We start from the raw sequence: 17,408 nt of genomic DNA on the forward strand, positions 1-17,408 counted from the left end.
ATGATCTTTGCTTCGACACTTGAAGCACCTTCTTGACTCTTCTTTGTTCTTGGATGATGACTTCTTTCTTCTAGCATGGTAGCCCTTCTTCACCATGAAGTTGCCAAATCTCTTGACAAATAGAGCCATCTTCTCATCATCATCATCCCAAGATTCATCTTCTTCACTTGATGTTTCTTGCTTAGCTTTGCCCTTGGATGATGTGGCCTTGAATGCCACACTCTTCTTCTTATCATCCTTCTTCTCATCTTTCTTCTCCCTCTTTTCTTCCTTCTCATCATCATCTATATAAGCATCATCGGTCATAATATCTTCCAAGATTTGGTTTGGTGTCATTGTGTCCAACCCGGTCCTTACTAGCAAGGTGACCAACATGCCAAATCTTGCGGGTAAACATCTCAAGAACTTATTTGAGAAATCCTTGTCCTCTATCTTCTCACCAAGTGCTTTGAGATCATTGACAATCACCTCCATCCGATGGAACATGTCCAGCACACTTTCATCCTCCATCTTGAAGCTAGCAAACTTCTCTTTGAGAATATATGCATTTGCACCCTTTACGGCTTGAGTGCCCTCAAATGATTCCTCCAATTTATTCCAAGCCTCATGAGCTCTCTCAATGTTCTTGATTTGCTCAAAGGTTCTCTCGTCCAAAGCATCATGGATGGCACTAAGAGCAATGTCATTGTTTTGGAGAAGTATTTCTACGGCGGTGGGAGCATCTTCATCTTCAACCTCAATTTTTGTTTCTACCACCTTTCAAATCTTCCTATTGATTGACTGGATATATGTTGTCATCTTAGCCTTCCAATAAGGATAATTTGAGCCATCAAATTGGGGTGGCTTCTTGATGTTGTTGATTTGAGCCATTTTTGCACCAAAGGTTGTTAAGCCTCAAATCACGGTGACCTCGGCTCTGATACCACTTGAAAGGTCCTAATGGCTAGAGGGGGGGTGAATAGCCTAATAAAATTTCTACAACAACACTTAATAAAATGGTTAGACAATTATGAGGCGAAGCAAGTGTTGCGCTAGCCTACTTAAAATGCAAGCCACCTACCACAATTCTAGTTTAGATAGTATCAATTCACACAATAGCTATGACATTACTCTATATTAGTATGCTCTCAAAGGCTAACTAAAGAGCCACACCAACCAAGCAAGCAAGCTCTCACAACTAGCTACACTAAAGAGCTTGACAACTAGATTGCGGTAATGTAAAGAGAGTGATCAAGAAGATTATACCGCCGTGTCGAGGAAGAAGCCAATCAATCACAAGAATGAATAACAATGAAGACAAATCACCTCGGAATCAAATGATAAACACAATGATTTTTACTGAGGTTCACTTGCTTGCCGGCAAGCTACTCCTCGTTGTGGCGATTCACTCACTTGGAGGTTCACACGCTAATTGGCATCACACGTCAAACCCTCAATAGGGTGCCACACAACCAACACAAGATGAGGATCATACAAGCCACGAGCAATCCACTAGAGTACCTTTTGGCTCTCCACCGGGGAAAGGTCAAGAACCCCTCACAATCACCACGATCGGAGCCAAAGACAATCACCTCCCTCCGCTCGATGATCCTCGCTGCTCCAAGCCATCTAGGTGGCGTCAACCACCAAGAGTAACAAGCGAACCCCACAGCGAAACACGAACACCAACTGCCACTAGATGCAAACACTCAAGCAATGCACTTGGATTCTCTCCCAATCTCACAAAGATGATGAATCAATGATGGAGATGAGTGGGGGGGCTTTGGCTAAGCTCACAAGGTTGCTATGTTAATGAAAATGGCCAAAGGTGTGAGCTTCAACCGGCCATGGGGCTTAAATAGAAGCCCCCACGAAATAGAGCCATTGTACCCCTTCATTAGGCACAACACGGGCTGACCGGACGCTTCGGTCATGTTGACCGGACGCTGGACCTCAGCGTCCGGTCGCCCGACGCTAGCCACGTGTACCGATTTCAACGGTCACTTGAGTTGACCAGACACTGTGCATAATACTGACCGGACGCTGAGCCATCAGCGTCCGATCGTTTCTAGTAAGGTTCCAGAAATGCCTTTTGCCCACCGGACGCATCCGGTCATGCACGACCGGACTCTACCAGCGTCCGATCAGAGACCCTAGCCTCTGTGTGCTGCCCAACAACAGGACCGGACACACTTCGCCAGCGTCCGGTCGTTCAAGACCCAGCGTCCGGTCGTTTGACCGACACCAGCATCTCTACTGGTACAACTGACCGGACGCGCTGGTTCCACTGGAACCAGCGTCCGGTCACCTTGAGACCAGTGAGACTAACTCCTCTTCACCTCTAACTTCTTTACCCTTGCTCAAATATGTCAACCACCAAGTGTATCACCTTGTGCACATGTTTTAGCATATTTTTACAAACATTTTCAAGGGTGTTAGCATTCCACTAGATCCTAAATACATATGCAATGAGTTAGAGCATCTAGTGGCACTTTGATAACCGTATTCCGATACGAGTTTCACCCCTCTTAATAGTACGGCTATCAAACCTAAATGTGATCACACTCTTTAAGTGTCTTGATCACCAAAACAAAATAGCTCCTATGGTTTATACCTTTACCTTGAGCTTTTTGTTTTTCTCTTCTTTCTAAGTCCAAGCACTTGATCATCACCATGGCATCATCATTATCATGCTATGATCTTCATTTGCTTCACCACTTGGAGTGTGCTACCTATCTCATGATCACTTGATAAACTAGGTTAGCACTTAGGGTTTCATCAATTCACCAAAACCAAACTAGAGCTTTCAGAAGTGCTTGCATCCTTTTGAGTCCTTGTGCTGAGTTGTATTGTATTGCTTGCTTGAACTAGGTCCAGGACGAGTTTAGGCTAGCGACATAGACTAGCTTGGGACTACTTTTCAATCTTGTAATTTCTAAATTAAATTATTGCTATTCCTTGCTACTATATTGTGCCTGTCCAAACTCCACTTTCTTCTAATCAAGTACATGTTTGCCTTGCAACTGTTACACTCAAGCTACAACGGTATCACAGTCACTGACCGATTGCACCGCCTGTTGCTTTGGTAAGAACACTTGTAAGACCGTGGTAAGACGCTTGAGAGTTGAGTGCCTTGTTTTCCCTTGTCACAACCTAAGTAGTTGATAGGGATAATACTTTTGTGTTGTCTTTTGCTGTCTTCTAACAATGATAGGTTGTTCGTATCCACTGACTTATGATGGTATAGGTGCTAATGAGTACATGGAGTGGGAAATTGCCATAGATAACATATTTGCTACTCGCTTTATGTGTCCAAGGAGGAAGGTAACAAATGTAGCTAGTGTTTTGCAACATTCTGCTTTATCTTGGTGGGAGTCTTTAGATCTTTCTGATAAACCTTAAACTTGGAATGATATGAAACTCCTTATGCGAGAAACCTTTGTTATTCCACCTCCTGTTTTGACTTCATATGCTGAGGTGCACCATTTAGAGGAAGAGCATGTTGTTATTCCTCTTGCTATGACTAACCTTCTGCAGGATAATGTACATAAGCGAGAGGATGACATGGAAGAAAATGAGGAGCTCACAACCTCATATGCAAATTCAAAACCATCACTACACAATGCACCTATTACTCCTGCTGAAAATACTGGTAATACCTATGGTGCTACACTCACGGAAGGTGAGAATTGTTTTAATGTACTAAATTCTTCCACAAACCATGCTATCATAGAGCAATTGTTAGTGGAACCCTCTCTTGATTTATATTTGTCCCATGATAATTTGCTTGATGTTCCTTATGATAAAGATGAATTGGTTGATGATGCTTCAGTTTTACATGTTTTGGAACCAGTCACTTGTGCTGAAAATAAACATATTATTCATATTGCTACTAAAACTAACGAGTTCAAACTGTTGTCTTCTTTACATACTTTAGGTTACATTGAATTTGATGTTTTGTGTAACCTAGATTGTTTGGAGGAGAGCCTTTTTAAATATGCTGATTTGCCTTGGTTTTCTAAACACACATATCATGTTATTGGCAAATATAACAACAAGGGACAATATATGATACATCGAGTACACATTCGTAGTAATATGAATTCTTCTTTTGTTGTACAAGATTATGATCGTTTAGAGGGTAGCCATAATAATACAAACATTTTCTCATGTTTCTCAAAGAAACATGTTCACTTCCAAGAAGGAGAGCATTGTTGATTGCTACCTATGTCTACTAGACCATCTATTCCTGCATTGTCTTTGGTTAGTTCTAATCTTTTGTAGGATAGTGTTGACATACATCGTGTGCATTCGGATCATGGAGTCTACATGCTTGCTGGAATTTTTATGCGAGATGATATGCTAGAAACTTGGAAACATGGTCATGTTCCTTCTCATAATTATTTTAGTTCCCTTTGTCTTTGCAACCCTGTTCTCCTTTATGTTGTGCAAGATCAGTTTCAAGCACAATCGACGCCAAGGACAGCTTTTTGTCAAGAACGGGAGGATGAGGAGGATATGACACCCATGCATATGACCATATTTGACGCATGGTATGGAGGGGTAGGAGGCCAGCAAGGGTGTCCAAGTCAAAAAAGAGGTCCGAGGCTAATTCGGTTCGAATCCCCGAGGTGGAGGCCCAAAGCAACTCAAGTTCGAGTCTGCCTCGGCCTCTAAGACCAGTCTGCCTTAAACTGGTCACCCAGGACGCATCCAGACTCTATTTTCGACGATCCACATATGGTTGGAAAGCTAATTTGATAAGGAAGCCAATCCAAGTAGTCTCACATCAAAAGACCTTCGGAATCAACAGGAATCGTCGAAACAAGTCAGCATCCAGAATCTGTCAGGGTGCTACGACACCGTCTTTTGGTCCGTTGGACCGTGTATCGCGTTTGGACCCATTAGGGGGCGCGTCCAGGGGGTGACGCCTAAGACTTTATAAATAGCAGTCGTCGCTCTCCTTAGGGTTTGAGTTTTGTTTAGTTCTTGATTTCCTCGTGAAACAAATATCATTTTGCTGCAACTATGCCTATAAGGCTGCTTGCTGTGAACCAGGGCTCCAGTTCTTGATCTTGTTCGCCTATGGCGATTAGTCCTTTTGAATAAAGACTTGAACTCCTTCTTGTTTTCATAAGTCTCATATTTATTTGCAATTTTAGATTGCGTTCATCATGTTCTTGCTTGTGTTCTCGATTCGCTTGCAGGAAAGCCTTCTTGACGAGATCAATCGCGTTCGCGTGGTTGATAACCAACGGAGCAGTGGTGTAACGGTTGTGGGGGTCCGAATCAGTCTTGGTTCGAAGCCTAGATCGTGAATGTCGAGTTTCCACCAAACGACGCTATCATACCTATCAGAAGATCGGGGCTAGTATACATCACCTACTTGGGGGGCATACGCACTAATTACGTTCAAGACCATATCACCAATGACAAGCTTGACTAAGATAATCCTATCTCCTTGGCTTCTCACTCCAACCACACTATTCTTGAGGCTCTTATCAATTAAAACTCATAATCCATTTCTATTTGCAACTGCCCTTGTGTGCCAAAGCTTGAAACCTATATTGTCCACCTTCTTCGCCTTCTGACCCTTCCATTTAGTCTCTTCAACGCATAATATATTTACACGCCTCCTAGTCGTGGTATCAACTAATTCTCTTAACTTACCTGTAAGCGACCCTACATTCCAACTACCTAAACGGATCCTAGTCGGTTTGACTAGCTTCCCTACCCTTCGCACCCGCCGATTCAGATGTGAAGACCCTTGCTCATTTTTCACTACACCCGGGCGCCGATGTAGCGCGCCACTAAGGATGCGACGACCCGATCCTTGCTCACTTGACACCGTGCCCAGATCGTGACACAACGCGTCACGGGGGTGATGACCCGGCCCTTGCTCATTTAACACCATACCCAGGTTTCGATATGGCGCGTCGCTAAGAGGGTTACGCCCCAACGGTTTTCTTTCGGGTTTCATCTCCATTAGAATGGCTAGATTTAACGTTGGCTCGCTACGCCTATCACAACCCTCCTTCTTTACCAGGGCTTGGAACCTGCTATGTTGAGACAACATAGGCGGAGTTAAAACACAAATAACACCTTCTTTAAAAAAAACTAAAACAATTCTCCATGATCTTAGAGTAACTCCAAAAGTCTCTCTATATCCTTTCTTGTCGATAGGAATAGAGATTTGATTAAAAAAATGCTCTCCAACAGCTTCTCCAAAAATTGCTATCCTCTTTCCGGATTTCTCGCTAGCAAAAAATAGAGAGAGCGGGATTGGCTCTCTAGAGTATGCACAAAATATAAAAAATTTGTTGAAGGATGAAAAAATATAGAAAGTTATTCAAATCGTTCTTCAAATAATAATTTAGAGAGTGAATTTAAAAGAAACACTTAAGCATCTCCAAGAGCTTTTCTTAAACTCACTCTCTAAATTATCGTTTGAAGAGACATTTGAATAAAAATTGCTCTAATAAAAATTGCTCTATATATCTTTCTATCCTCTAGCAGGTTCTTTGTATCTTAGTCCCACTTTGCATCTTTAGCGAGCGAGAAATACGGAATAGTATATGACATTATTTGAAGATATAATTTTAAAAGTTGTTAGAGGGTATTTTTTCACCAAAATCTCTATTTCTATCAATAAAGAAGTATATAAAAGAGACTCTTGGAGTTGCTACCCACTTCAGTCCTACTCCACTTTAGACCCTGTTCGTTTTACTCCAAAACCAAAGGGAATTGTGAGGGGTTGAGAGGGATTAAATCTCATACAAGTAAAAATCTTCTCCAATTCCCCTAATCCCCATGGTTTAAGGATGAAACAAACAAGGCTTAGAGGGTTGAAGAATTGGACCTGTTTTCTTCTGGTATTATTCAGTCGTTCCAGTATTTTTGCCAGGAACAGTAAACATTCCCTTTCTTACACTTGATCGATCAAGACCGCGAGGAGAGAGAGAGCGAGAGAAAAAGGCATGCATCCTCCGCTGCTGCTTGCATTGCAGAGGTAGCCAGCATGTATATGATACGGTGGGATGGAATGGAAGGTATGGTGCAGACTGCAAGCATGTGCCAGAACACAATCTCTTCTCTTGGGCAGGAACGATTCATTCAAATTTCAATTCAATTTCTACTTCATCAGCAGCGAATTCGTGAGAGGACCAGCCGACCAGGTTTCTTAACTTTCTGCCATTGATCACGACTGTAGAATGGAGACCCGATCGATTCAGAGGAGGAAACCTTAGCTCCCAACACGAGACCAAAAACATATATGTGCAACCTCGATCTACCTACACTGATTGGTATGGTACACACATCAAACTGGGGAGGAAAGTAAATAAAGGAAATATAATGCTGTGATTTGATTGTGAAAGAATAGCAGGAGGCAGGCAGACAGACAGACGAGACGACCCCGTGAATGTCAATGCTAAGCTAGTGCCACACCACTAGTTTGTTTGGCTGCTCTCACTTCTTGTTGAGGTCGATGCCGGCCTTGCGCGCGACGGCGTCGAGGCCGTGCTTCTCGATGGTCTTGAGCGCCTTGGTGGAGAGGCGCAGCTTGACGAATCGCTTGCCGGCCTCCCACCACAGCTTCTTGTACTGCAGGTTCACGAACTGCTGCTTCTTCGTCTTGTGGTTGGAGAAGGACACCTTGTTGGCCCGGTTCGTCTTCTTGTCCGTGAACGGGCACACCCGCCCTGAACACACACAGCACACTCCATCATCTCGTCAATCAATCAGGTGCCGATTTATCTTTAAAAGAACAAAATGCTCTGAAGATTAGCTGAATCAGTTACTAGCAGAGGAGAGGCGGAGAAGAAGAATGGAACAGCCAAGACGGCTGAAGATTCAGATAAGAGCGGAGGAACCACGAAATCCTAAGGCTCGTGCGTACAGTAAATAAGGGAAGCAAACGAACAAGGAAACAACAGAAAATCAAATCGAAATCGAAATCGAAGACTTACGCGCGACAATGGGCTGGAGCTGCTGCCTCTTGGGGAGGAGGGCGACGGCGGTTGGAGTTGCGGCGCCGGCGGAGAGGGAGAGGCCGGCGAGCTGCGACGTGGCGAAGCCCGAGGAGGCCCTACGGGCGGCGGCGGGCATGGCGAAGGAGGAGCTCAACAGCGTGGCGGTCGCCATGGCGGATGGACGGACGGACGGGAATGGAATGGGTTCGTTGGATAAGCAATAAGCAAGAGGGATAAAAAGGAAGAGTCAGGCCCACCTGGGATCAGGCCTGCCGAGCCTACAAGTTCCTTTTCGGCCCGGTCCATTTCGCCCTCCTTCTCTAGTGATTATGGGCTGGGGGAACTACCATGAACAATTTCCTCTTATATATAGTATATATCTCTGGCTCTCTGCCTAATATTAAAGAGATAATAGTTTTTTTAATACAACTGGCTATCTGTAAGCGTGATAGTCAAATGGAAACTAAAGTTTAACATTTTAATTACAACTAATCACCTCTGTTAGCAAAGTTGAAACACAAACCAGCCCTGTGGTCACTGTTTACAGAAGTTTAACATTTTTTGGAATAAATTAGAACCTACCACCTCAGTTCACTGAGCCACGGTAATCAAAATTTTAACTAGCATTGGTTGGGGTGCGCCAGGCCCTGCCAGCAATGCAACGGCTGGGCGACGCGCGAGGGCCCCAGTGGCAAGCCACTGTAGTGGACCCTCCCCACAAAAAAATAAATTTAATATCGAAGTGGGCACATGACCCACATATCAGATATTAAACTGATAAGAACAGATACTACACTTGATCTTAGCCAAAAGGCCGAGAAAGGTATGCTTTGGCCTGCTGCCCTGGGTCTCCTTGTATAGCCGAGTCCCCGCCTCCGTGCTGCTTGGCTGGGCGAGGTGGGACTGAAGGGGATGAAGCTGCACGCACTGCGTGGTGCGTGCGAGTTGCGAGCGTGAGACTGCTGCGTCGGTCCAGTGCTATATGTTAATGGGATGCGGCCCAGCAGGCGTTGCCGCCTTCTCTACTTATTAGTTAGGCCCACTAGTAGCACATGCTCGAACTCTCCTAACAGAACGGGTGCTGCTTCATTTCATGAGTCTTTAAATTGAATCTTTTTTGTTTTTTTTATTATAATTACTGTTTTATTTATACTGATTGTTATTACCGCTTCATTTCAGGTTTCTTTAAACCGGAGGAGACGAATGGTCTCACTTCAGATTTGACGGTACGATCGTACAAATGAAAATTGCCCCAAAAAAGTAATTTCTTTTCAAAAAAAAAATAGTGAATATCTCTTGTATGGAGTATTTGGTTTAGGAATCAAGCTATTTTAGACGGAGTGTGCGTCATGAATCTTAAATTTAGTAAAATGGTCATATTTCTCGCACTAATACTAATTACTAGCTTGTGAGGAATAAGGTAGCGATGGATCAACTTATTCCATTCCACAAACTAAACAAAAAACTAAAGAGTGAGATGATGATGAACTACTTCATTCCACAAACCAAACACCCAGCCGTAGTCATCCTCTTTAACCAAAAAAAATCAGAAACTTACAGAGGTAACTGTAAACTGCTCCAGTAGTTTGTGCAATTGCCAGAGAAAGAAACAAGCTCATACGAGACTGGACACTGTACTTCTTTCGTACATGTGCCTGTCTATGTTCATTATCCTGGTCCTCCTTCAAAACTGCAGGGATCAGAAACCCCCAGACATCTTTGAGAAAACAGCTTCTGTAGTCGCCATGTGCTTTCATTTTCTGCTATCAAAATGTAAAAGAACTCTACCCAACATTGAACTACAAAGGTGATATGCGATGGTAGGCCATGCTTGCCAGTGAACTATGCTTCAGGCTCTAGAAGAAGTATATGAGGGCCCCAGCCACCAGCCATATGGAAACACGAATCCATGTGTGACTCCTGAAATCATTTGAGTTGAAACTTAAGGTCAAGATGATCTTCAGGATTCCGACAAAGCATAGATCGCTATCTGGAGATTCTGAGTTCAGACATCTCAATATATTGTAAACTAAATAGTTAAATTTTGTTTGGCTTCATAAAACCGCATATTATTAGCTTAAAAGAATATGTGTGTTGTCTGATCAAACAAACAGTCTTATGAAATTTGCACACCATGTAGACAATAGCAGGAATGTAAGCTATATTTTGCATAAAGGATGAACAAAAAAAAGATGGTTGTAAGCTATATTTCTTACCCGAGGTTCATAAGCAGGTATAAGTTGACGATGATGCAACAAATTGGAAGCAATGGGACCAACGGGCACATGAAGCCTAGGAGGGACATAGCTAATTTGAGATTGCATTGAATTGCAAAACCATATTTCTCACTCAGAGTTCATCAACTTTACAGAAATGCTAAATGTCCATGTTCCTTGGCTTGTACCTCCAGTTTGTCCCAAAAATCTCTTGTCTTGTCCAATGCACAAAAGCACAATAGAAGAACTCAACACTACCAATCCGCCTACAGTGCATGCAATCGTTTGCACATAACTATAGAAAGCAAAACAGGATCAGATGATGTTGCCTTTTCCTGGCAAAAGAAAATAATAATATGCAGTTGTGGTCACACTCTTCGAGCTTAAGGAACAGTGTTCACAATTACTTTGTTTGTGCACTGTAGATATTTGAAAGAGTGCCCGCAGGGATACAGGAGGTGGAGACCTATCACTTACAATGGCAAAAAGGAGACAGAAACCGCAGAAATCAAGATGATGGCTCCGACACATATCAATACTATGTTTCCAATGGCTTTCTGTCGCCTCACTTTGCTGGCTACCTCAATGACAGTAAGTGCTTCTTGAACTAATTCCAGATACAATGGGGGGAAAAGTCAGAAAACGAATTAGAGCATCTCTGTAATCATGAAGGTAAAGCTAGAAATGCTGTAATATGATATCTGAAATAATGGGATGCTGGTGCAGATACTTGCAAGCAATTCATACAAATTACAAATAATAATAAAACAAATATATCAAGGAAGCGCTGCTAATGTGTCAGCCAGCTTCATTATCAAACAAGAAGAAGATGCAAGTTGCTAACGCGTTTCAAACGTTGCTGCCTTGCTGGTGCAGATAACTTGCTAACATATGAAGTTCAGCCAGCACCTTATTACAGTGTGAATGCAAGTTACTTGCTAAAAAAAAGGCAAACATAGTTCCGGCTATAACTTGAACTTAACAGTTCATAAAAAATTATTCTCATTACCATTGCCAAAAGGATCTTCTGAATTTTGCTCATCATGCTCTAAGTGCCCAGAGAATGAAGCTAGTGACTCAGATGATCCTGCAAGAGCCACTTCCATTGGCATCTCATACGGAGGAGCATATCTTACTACTAAAACAGAAATGGCAACCGTAGTAAATGCCAATAAGGTTCCCACGCTTACCTGAACAAACAGATCAAGAAACTGTCATCAACTGGAGTACCTCTATATCCAGCATTGCTGCCATTTTTATATGATGATTAGCATATTACCATCCCTGCCAATTAGGAGACATCCATGAAAAAGGCCAGGATAGCAGCACATATGCCAATTAAGACTGTGCTCAAGATTGGCACTTGAGTTTTTCGATTAACATCTGAGAACAGTGGCGGGAGCAATCCATCTCTAGACATAGCCATTATAATTCTTGGCTGACCAAAAGCAACATGTAAACAATTATTAGTCAGCCATTCAAGGTTTAACTTTTGATAAACGATTCTTCCTCAAATGGAATATACGATGACCATGCTACATTTCTACTTTAAATAAACCTAATGATTACTTTGTTTGTGTTAGTTTGTTTGGGAAAACTGGTGGGTAACCTTCTCTCACCATTCCACTCTGTAGTAAACTGAATTCCACAGGAAGTACCTAATACTTTTACATATTACAACAAAACATACCCTCAAGATAGGCAAACATATTAATCATGCATGCCTTGTTACATATTTATTCACCACCATTTTCTCGGCAATTGTTACTAGACTAGTCTTGATGCCATGCTATCTGTAAGATTGGTGTATAATGCGTGGATATATTGCTTGAGCCCCTTGGGCTGATTATATAGGAGTACATGGCTTGGAGGGCAAGTAGCCTCTCCTAGAGATAAGGAAGGTTATCCTAGGATTACAATCAATCCTAAACTAACCATATCCGGAGTTGCCTAATATACTCTAACACCCCCCCCCCCCCGCAGTCACAACGGGAGCGCGCAGACGATGAGACTCGAGAATAAGCCGAAGAGATGACATCCCTCCGCAGTCGCAACCGTCGATGTGCCGCAGATGTTGTGGCTAGAATGGGAGCCGAAGAGGCTTGTCAAGCAGATGGTAGCCCCTTAGTGCCGACGTAGCCGAGGTCGAGGTGGACGTGATCGAAGCCGTGGAGGAGGGCGCGGGTCCAAAGCGTCAGCGAAGGCGCCCGAATACACAAAATCAGCAGCTTCTTGCCGACAGGGTCAGCAGGACGATAGGCCGACTGCGATGGTAGATGGTGCAGCTAAAGAGCGCAACTGCATCTTCCTTCAACAATATCGGCGGCGGTGTCCACGAGCGTGCGGCAATAGGCACGGACTCGGACCGAGAGCCAGCGTGACGAGGACTAGCAGCATGGGTGGCGCCACCGCCTGAAAAGGCGGCGTCGCCGGCGAGGATGGCTGGATCACGAGCGTTGCCGCAGCAGCCTGAAGGGCACAACGACAACCTCGTCTTCAGGAGTGTCGAGGATGAAGCGATGACGAACGGCAGGGCGACGCAACCCGATCTCTGATCGGGAAAAAGAAAAAAAAACAGCAGCAGCAAGACGAACCTTGGGGTACAATCTCGAATGCCCCTAGCAATGCCCGGCCGTCCAGCGGCCGAGCAGCAGGGGGCAGCGAGATGGGGCGAAGCCCCCACGGCGCGGCAACCCGCCAACGTGGCGGAGGAGCAGCGCGATGGAGGGGCTGGACCGGCGAGGGAGGGGCGTTGCGCGGCCGTCGGACGCCCCCAGTGGCGCGGCGGTCGGCTCAGCGCCCCTACGGTTCTCCGCAGGCGCGCACTCGTGCTCAAGTGCAGCAGGATTGTGCTCAAGGGCAGCGGTGGTGGCGGCGCTAGAGGAGTAGATGGGGGCGCAAGGCCAGACGCTCGACAGGGGCGGCGAAGATGGCGGCACTCGCGGTGGATCCTGGCAGCGATGGGAGAGGTAGGTCCTGCCATTGTTGGTTGACCACGACGGCGCAACGGATCAGAAGGATCAGTCGCGCATCCTATGAGGGCGCTGCCCCCGGTGGAGATCGATCTCCCCGGGGCGGCGCGAGGGCAGTGGAAGCCGGAAGCCTAGGGTTAGAACCTAGACTCGTGATACCATGTAAGATTGGTGTATAATGCGTGGATATATTGCTTGAGCCCCTTGGGCTGATTATATAGGAGTACATGGCTTGGAGGGCAAGTAGCCTCTCCTAGAGATAAGGAAGGTTATCCCAGGATTACAATCAATCCTAAACTAACCATATCCGGAGTTGCCTAATATACTCTAACACTATCCACCTTATGGTGAACAGATCAATTTCAATGTGTTTGGTGAGATCATGTTGCACAAGATTGCTTGTGATGGTGACTGTTGATTTCTTTTTGTCATGTAACACCACATGTCATTTCTGAACACAAGCTCTGCCACCAAGCCCTTCTCATCATGCCACATTGGTCCTGGAACTACCTTGGCCTCCACCTCAGCTTCTATAATCTCCTCAATGGCCATGGACATCATGGTATCCTCCATAGCCACCACCATCAGAACCTCTGAAAGCTCCACTGCGGCCACCACAATTCTCCGTGAAAGGACAGCTGTAGCTCAGGTGTCCTTTCTGCACACAATTGTAGCATTTCCTGCCATCAGCTATGGTGACCTCAAGGTTTGGTGTCAGTTCTGGCCTTTGAGTCGCTCCTCTTTTGTTTAATTTTCTAAAAGATCGTTAATGATCTCACATATTTCATTTAACTACAGCACATTTCAAAACAGTAGTTTTTGCATTTCTTTTACTCAGTCCTAACAGAAGCAGGAAAGTAACTGAAATGAAACGGGGAACTCGACAATGCTTTGGTTCATAAGTATACCTGGGGAAGAATACCGCCTATCAGGGATGCCACAAGAGCAAGAACAGCTCCACTGGAAACAACATACCTACAATTCAGTGGAGTAAAAATTGCTCAATAACTGATATAATACACAAGATGTGCAAATAACCTCCATCGCAGCTGGATCATTCAGCATTTCAGCTGGAAGGTAACATGGAACTTACTCGGCCCACTGCATCCCATATCGCGCAAACGCAGAAGAAATAGGGGTGTCCGGATCCATCGCGTGGTACGGCACCAAACCGACCACAACAGCAGAAACCATCATGTAGAGGAAGCAACACAGGGACAAGGTCAGGCCCATTCCCAATGGAAGATCGCGCCGAGGATTCTTTACCTGGAAATCACTTTGGCAAACCCAATTAAAGGCGATCATGTAACTGGTGCGCACAAGCTGGAGCAGCATTTACAGGAACACAAATGACATTTTGTACATGAATGTAAGCTGACCTCCTCGGCCGTACTAGCAACTGTGTCAAAGCCAATGAATGCGAAGAAGAGGGTTGCTGATCCAGAGAGAACTCCACTGACACCATTAGGGAAATAACTGTGTACCAGCCAAATAAGTTTCAAAATCTAAATAGGGGTTCAATGTACTGATTCGGCTATATGAATCAAGAAATTTTACATACCCTTCTGGCACTTTATAACCAACCCAGCCATTCCTGAATCCTAGCCATCCACCAGCACAGATGACAAAGAGCATCACTATGATATTTGCAGTGGTGATGATGCCTTCCACAGATGAGCTCTGATTGAGGACATAGCTCATACTTGAGTGTATAATTTTAAGTTGAAAGTAGCCAACTGTTGAACTCCAGAACAAGTGGAGTCATAATTTCATAGAACAAGAAACATTTTAATCTATACTGGAGCACAAATGACGACACAAAAAGAGTGTGGCATCAACACATTTCCATATTACTATCTGTATTTATCTGATGGATAAATGTGCTTGTGTCTAGAAAGGGCACTAACACACAAAAGAAAAACCTAGATTGTAGAATCCACACCACAAAGGTTCATGTAACTGCATAGCTGAAACGATGGAGAACAAAATTTCCAAGACAAGTTGTAGGCTCAGTGCTAGTACCTCTTTAATTCCCAGACAGAGTAATGCAGTAACTATCAGAACAAGAATAGCAGCACATGGATCAAGTGGGGTGTCAGGCCCTTTGACATGCACTTGTGCTAGAAAGAACGGCAACTTATCTTGGCCACCGAAAAATAGAGCCTGAAAAAAGGATATTGGTGACCTTGTTATGAAAAGATCACTTCTCTGAAGAGATAACTTAATATAATAGATAGAATTACCAAGTTTGGCGACATGCCACGTGCCACTGATGATCCGCCAATGGTATACTCAAGGATCAAGGCCCACCCAATCAGCCAAGCAACACTGGACATAGTTTGTCAGGAAGAAGAGCAAAACGCTAAGGTGAGAGAGGAACCGACGTTTCTCCTTATGATGGATACTAGTGTTCATGCACCACCACCAAGTAAGGCAGAGAGGGGGAAATAGCAAGAAACCGATGCCAATGTACATTTGCAGATGTACCTGTTATGTACTTTGAATCGTCTAGGTGTGGATCCAGTGGGTTAGTTCTTTCCTGTTGAATCATGAGTTTGCTTCGGGGTAGGAGACAGAGAGAGAGAGAGAGAGAGATGTAGGAGCATCTGACCGTCGGAGGAGCTCCCTGCCTTCACTGGTTCGTCGATGAAGATCTGCGCTAGGCAGCGACGTTTGGTGTAGGTGTGAAGACCGGCGGTGGTGGTGGAGGCAGTGGTGCTTCCCGCCGCTGGCAGTGCCACCCTCTGGATCGGATTAGGGTTAGGACAGTGGGCTGTGGTGGCGGCGAACCTCGTACCGTGTGCCGTTTGCCCCACCTCCTCTTTATAGGCACTGTGCGACGGGGGCCCACTAGCCACGAGATGGCTGGACGTCCCCGATCAGGACGCGGTCAAGGGGTCCGTCTCGACCGTTGGGTCAAGACGGATGAGATCAATTCTAACATTCTCCCCCTTGATCTCAACTCATACTTTAACCTTAAACTTTGACTTTAATCCCTTTCACTTTTATTTGTTCCATCATAGATTAGTGTATAGAGCATGCTTCATCGTCACGGTCAATCGCCGATAGACTTAACAGCTACAATACACATCTCTCTTCTGAAACAGATTCTTTAACTTTGGGCCCTTTATTGTCCGGAAATCATAGGCTATACCATAAACCCATGTCGACTGTGTGTTCTCTAAACACACTGGGTGGTAAGCCTTTTGTACGCGGATCCGCAAGCACTTGCTTGTTACTTTTATGTTCAATATTTTTAGTATGATTCCGGACTTTCTCCTTCACAACGTACAACTTTATCGTCAATGTGTTTGGCAGCACACTTGACCCGTTGTTATAGGAGCAAACTACTTAAATGGTTATTGCTGTTGTATACCATTATCAATTCCGGGTGTAAGTTCTTTTAACCACTTCGCCTGTCCTTTAAGCCTCATATCAAGCTATACTATGGGTATGCATCCTTGATGACACCACAACTGTTTCTTTGGAGCTTTTCCACAATAAAACTCCAACTGCAAGTGTTAGCTACTATGTGGGTTTCACTAAACATCTCGCCAAAATTTAACATTTGTACCCACAACTATTTGAGAATACTTATTCTTTCTTACTCACCATGAGGCCTACAAATCTTTGCACAATTGCAAAACATTCTCATCTCCATTCCAGTGATCTATATCTGGACTGGACTTCTGCCAAAATATCCCAGATACATGAACTATGTCAGGGTAAGTTCTTGCTTATAAGCATTCATTAAGCTTCCAACAGCTGAAGCATATAGGACGTCCTTTTTAATCGATCTCACATTTATTCTTGGAACACTGAAAGTTTCGAAAACTATTACCCTTGACTATAGGAACAGGCGCAGGTTTATTCACATATATACTTTATTTCTTTAGAATCTTCTCTAAGTATACACTTGAGATAGTTCTAATACCCCTTTTCCTTTTATCTCGGTAAGTTCCAATTCCTGGAACGAATGATGCTTTACCAAGACCATTCTCATTGAAACTTGAGGACAAGAACTGCTTCTTCTCCAACAGTAGATTAACACCACTACTAGCGAGTAAGGTGCTACCCACATGCAGGATTAGGAAAATAAATTCCCCATGTTTAAACTTTGCATAAATACAATTGTCCTCTACATTCTCTTTAAAACCCAAACTTTCTTATTGTACTGTCAAACTTCAAGAACCACTGTCTTGAAGCTTGCTTTATTCCATAAATGGATTTCTTTAGGCAACATCCCTTTACGTTCTTTTCCTTCCACGACA

The 17,408-nt window shown here is 44.2% G+C and overlaps 1 protein-coding gene, 1 non-coding gene and 1 pseudogene across 2 annotated transcripts; all 3 read right to left on the reverse strand.

Annotated features, from left to right (window-relative positions):
* Positions 1-7,319: 7,319 nt before the first annotated feature.
* Positions 7,320-8,384, reverse strand: LOC136518121 (large ribosomal subunit protein bL28c-like). The gene is made up of 2 exons (XM_066511784.1): positions 7,947-8,384; positions 7,320-7,679 (listed from the first exon to the last, which is right to left on the reverse strand). Exons 1-2 carry the CDS (start codon positions 8,119-8,121, stop codon positions 7,447-7,449), a joined length of 408 nt encoding a protein of 135 aa, XP_066367881.1. The 5' UTR covers positions 8,122-8,384; the 3' UTR covers positions 7,320-7,446.
* A 195-nt stretch (positions 8,385-8,579) lies between these two features.
* On the reverse strand, positions 8,580-8,776 carry LOC136519280 (U2 spliceosomal RNA). The gene has a single exon (XR_010774831.1). It is a non-coding gene; the product is annotated as a U2 spliceosomal RNA (small nuclear RNA).
* Positions 8,777-9,505: 729 nt separating this feature from the next.
* LOC136517466 (cationic amino acid transporter 3, mitochondrial-like) lies at positions 9,506-15,461 on the reverse strand (annotated as a pseudogene).
* Between the last annotated feature and the right edge of the window lie 1,947 nt (positions 15,462-17,408).

Source organism: Miscanthus floridulus, chromosome 17 (genome assembly GCF_019320115.1).
Source record: "Miscanthus floridulus cultivar M001 chromosome 17, ASM1932011v1, whole genome shotgun sequence".
Classification (NCBI taxonomy): domain Eukaryota; kingdom Viridiplantae; phylum Streptophyta; class Magnoliopsida; order Poales; family Poaceae; genus Miscanthus; species Miscanthus floridulus.